At 41.6% G+C, this 3,265-nt stretch overlaps 1 protein-coding gene across 1 annotated transcript in view; it reads right to left on the bottom strand.

The window, feature by feature from the left end:
- The window catches only part of GABRA4 (gamma-aminobutyric acid type A receptor alpha4 subunit), a gene marked incomplete at its 5' end in the record, with an annotated part of 52,279 nt that extends 49,014 nt beyond the window's left edge, over positions 1-3,265 (bottom strand). The window contains one exon of the mRNA XM_017744294.1: positions 3,079-3,265. Coding sequence (XP_017599783.1) covers positions 3,079-3,265 — 187 coding nt within the window. The remainder of the gene's footprint in view (positions 1-3,078) is intronic.

Here is a 3,265-nt window from a genome sequence, read left to right on the forward strand (position 1 = left end):
TGTAGGGAATGAACTAACTTCATTTCCATCACACTATTTTCAAACATCATACAGCATTACTTTACTCATTAGTCCCTAAATACCTTCCATCTACTCAAATTCAAAACGCTTATGCATTTAAAGTCTTCCTGACAGCAGCTGCAGGTTTTTTTTTTCCTTTCATACATGAAACTGCCCATCCTGCTTTACTTCATTCAATTTCTAGGTGACATTTCTTTGCTTCGCTCTTTAGACTTTCCCCCCTGCCCCAACTTAATGGGAACTTTCACATAAATGGTCTCTACTAACCTTTTTAATAAACTCTTCTGGTTTTGTTTATCACACTACCAAGCCTCACAGTGCCTAGTAAGGTGAAAGCAACTTTTATAGTTTATAAAATTCATTTAATAAAGTGATTTTATAATGCAAGGTGTCAATCCAATGACATGGGGAACTTCATTCTGCTATTAACCCTCAACATATGCCATGCTCCTGCACAAGCACCACCAAGAGAAGCTTCCACATACTCTCCTGGGGTTCACAACTCTCCTGGGAGACCATATCCACATTTGTAAGCATGATGAGGGTTTAACTTCTCCTTCATAACTACCAAAAATTGTGTAAATTAACCATAGTATGGAGACTTTTGATCCAGTTGTAGGAAATTTCCAAAATCAAATATTTTCTACTTCACTCTGCATGTGAATTATCTTCATGTATTTTTATTTGTGGTAACTCTGGAATATGCCAGTAAAATTCAGAATTTGGCTACCTCCCCAAGCCTGATTTTAAACATAATTTGTGCCAGAATTAGAAACATTTTCATCAATTTGAAGTTTAAAATCAGTTAGTCCTCTGTGAGGCCTTTTGTTCTTAAAATAAAACCTTCATTTCATTTCAGGCCATGTGAAAACTAGATGGTGAATCAGCTTCAAGAAGAAAACAAAAATAAGTATTCCGCTGTTCATCAGAAAGGGATGTAGCTTTAACGTTACCAAAACACACTATGCTTTCCATCTCTAAATACTCCCATCCCCTCTGACATTTTGTTTGCAATGGTATAAACTAGCGAGTGACCCACTTTTAAGATACAAATCCCATTCGTCATAAAGATTTATCAGAAAAAAAAAACCAAAATATAGGTAAAAGTTGGTGTTGATATTCTATATTTCAATAAATAGTCTGTAGTTATTACTCTGAGCAACGTCAAAAAGTGAAATCTGATCAATTACAGAAATTTCTTTCTTTGGTTGGTTTTGTTGTTTGATTTTTCTTTTTATCCAAAGTTTTTCTTCTCAAATCAGGTGTAGGTAATTTTTGCTGTAAGAAGCTAGCGAGGCAAGCATAATTTTTAAAAACAAAACATTTTTTCCTCATGTTTTACTTAAAAGTTCAAAATTCAGAGATGAGTGGTTTAAACATAAACCATAGACATGGTTATGAGGAAGGAAGAAGCAAAATAATATCCATTTTGTGAAATATTGACCCAGAAGTGTTTTCCCCAGGCTGAAATCTGAGAGTTTTTTCCTCTCTCTCTCTCATTTACTTCAATATTGCCAATATGAAAGTTCAAGAAGATACAATGAACTTTTTCTCCTTGACTGCATTTTTCTGAAAGTCTGCCACACTTACAGGGGAAAAATATCTACTCTTGCAAAACATCCTGCAAAGGACAACTGTATTAAAATAAAAATCAACATATATTACATATTTAGTAGTTGTTTAATTTTGGAAATCTGATAATGCTCATAAAGCATCTTTGCTAGATGACTAATTAGTTGGCATTCAACCTAAAACGATGCCAAACTTAGCACATCTCTTGTACGCGTGCAGAAGTGTCTGTAACCTCTCTGCAAAGACTAAATTGCAAAAGGCTATCAGTTCCCAATGACTCCTCCGGGTGTTAATAAATTTAGCTTCCTTCTCACTTAATGTGTAAGCTAACTTAAGAAGGCCTCATTTATTCCATACACTGAAAATAATAAGAGTGGTCCATGATGCCAGGTGTTGTCCTTTATAACAATCACGATCATGCATGTGAGCACTGCATATGGCGTGTGGGGAATGTGCTGGCATACATGTCAGTGTGGATGGATCACATGTATGGAGAAGGTACTTTCAGAGGAGGAAGAAAGTATTTCGCAACAGAAACCTACGCAAGGATCTCATTCAATCCTGTATTGGAAGCAGCCTATAAAAACCTCGTTACAGCTTTGAGCATCATAAAAAGGGCTGTAGCATTTATTTATAAATATTTTTTATATTACTTTTACTTTCAAATTTGCATTTTTAATATCTTCGTTCCAGATTACAAAATAAACTTTTATTTTGCCTGCATCTTAATGATTTTTCATTCCAAGTCCCTACACAAAAACATCAAAATCATAAAGAACAGCAAGTCTGGCTGCTTCTTCAGCATCACAAAACTGCATCTTAACAGCCTAAGGAAAGGAAGAGGCCCAAAACCCCCACACGCAGAGAACAGGTGAAGGCAAATTTGAAACTCCGCCACATCTAATTCCTATACAGCAATGAAGTCTACTACTTCTAAATCAAAGCTGGAATTTCAGCAACTGTGGTAAAGAACTGGTGTGCTCAGGCACCTGAGCTCTTATTTTCCCTAACTAGTGGGACAATCCATCAGTCCTAACCTCCTAGGCTGGTAAAAGTATACTTGTTTCTATTAGGACCCGATCGCGGCATTTACGGGTCAAAAACTGCCAACAACGAGAAGAATCTGGGTGTTATACAGGTCCCTCCATCCCCATCAAGCCGACGCACACCGGCTTCAGGGCTTGTTTTTCCTTCAGCGCAGCAGCCTGAGCCCGGGATGTGGGCAGAGCAGCAAAGCGGGGGCTGAGCCCGGGGCAGCCCCAGCGGGGCCCCCACGGCCGGGACTGCGCAGCACCCCCCGGGCTTTCGGGCCAGGCACTGCCTCGCTGCCGGCCCTTTTCGGAGGGCTCGGACCCCGGAGCAGGGAGTGGGGACACACCCCCACGGTTACGGTCAGTAACTGGTCGGTCCGAGCGCTGAGCGCTGCATCCCCTGCCCGTGCCCAGCGACCCCCCGCCCGCCGCCGGCACCGCGCCGCCACCGTACCCCCAAATCCCGGTCGCAGCCGGTTGTCATAGCCATCCAGGAGGCTGTTCAGGATGCTGGTGAAATTCTCCGGCCACAATTTCTCTTCTTTTTTGATCTGCCCTGGCGGCCCGGTGAGACTGCGAGGCAAAGAGGGAGCGGGTGAGCGGAGCTGCCGGGAGCCCGCGGGGAGCAGACGCAGGGCGCG

This window comes from Corvus brachyrhynchos, unplaced genomic scaffold (assembly GCF_000691975.1).
Source record: "Corvus brachyrhynchos isolate BGI_N302 unplaced genomic scaffold, ASM69197v1 scaffold17, whole genome shotgun sequence".
NCBI classification, from domain to species: Eukaryota; Metazoa; Chordata; class Aves; order Passeriformes; family Corvidae; genus Corvus; species Corvus brachyrhynchos.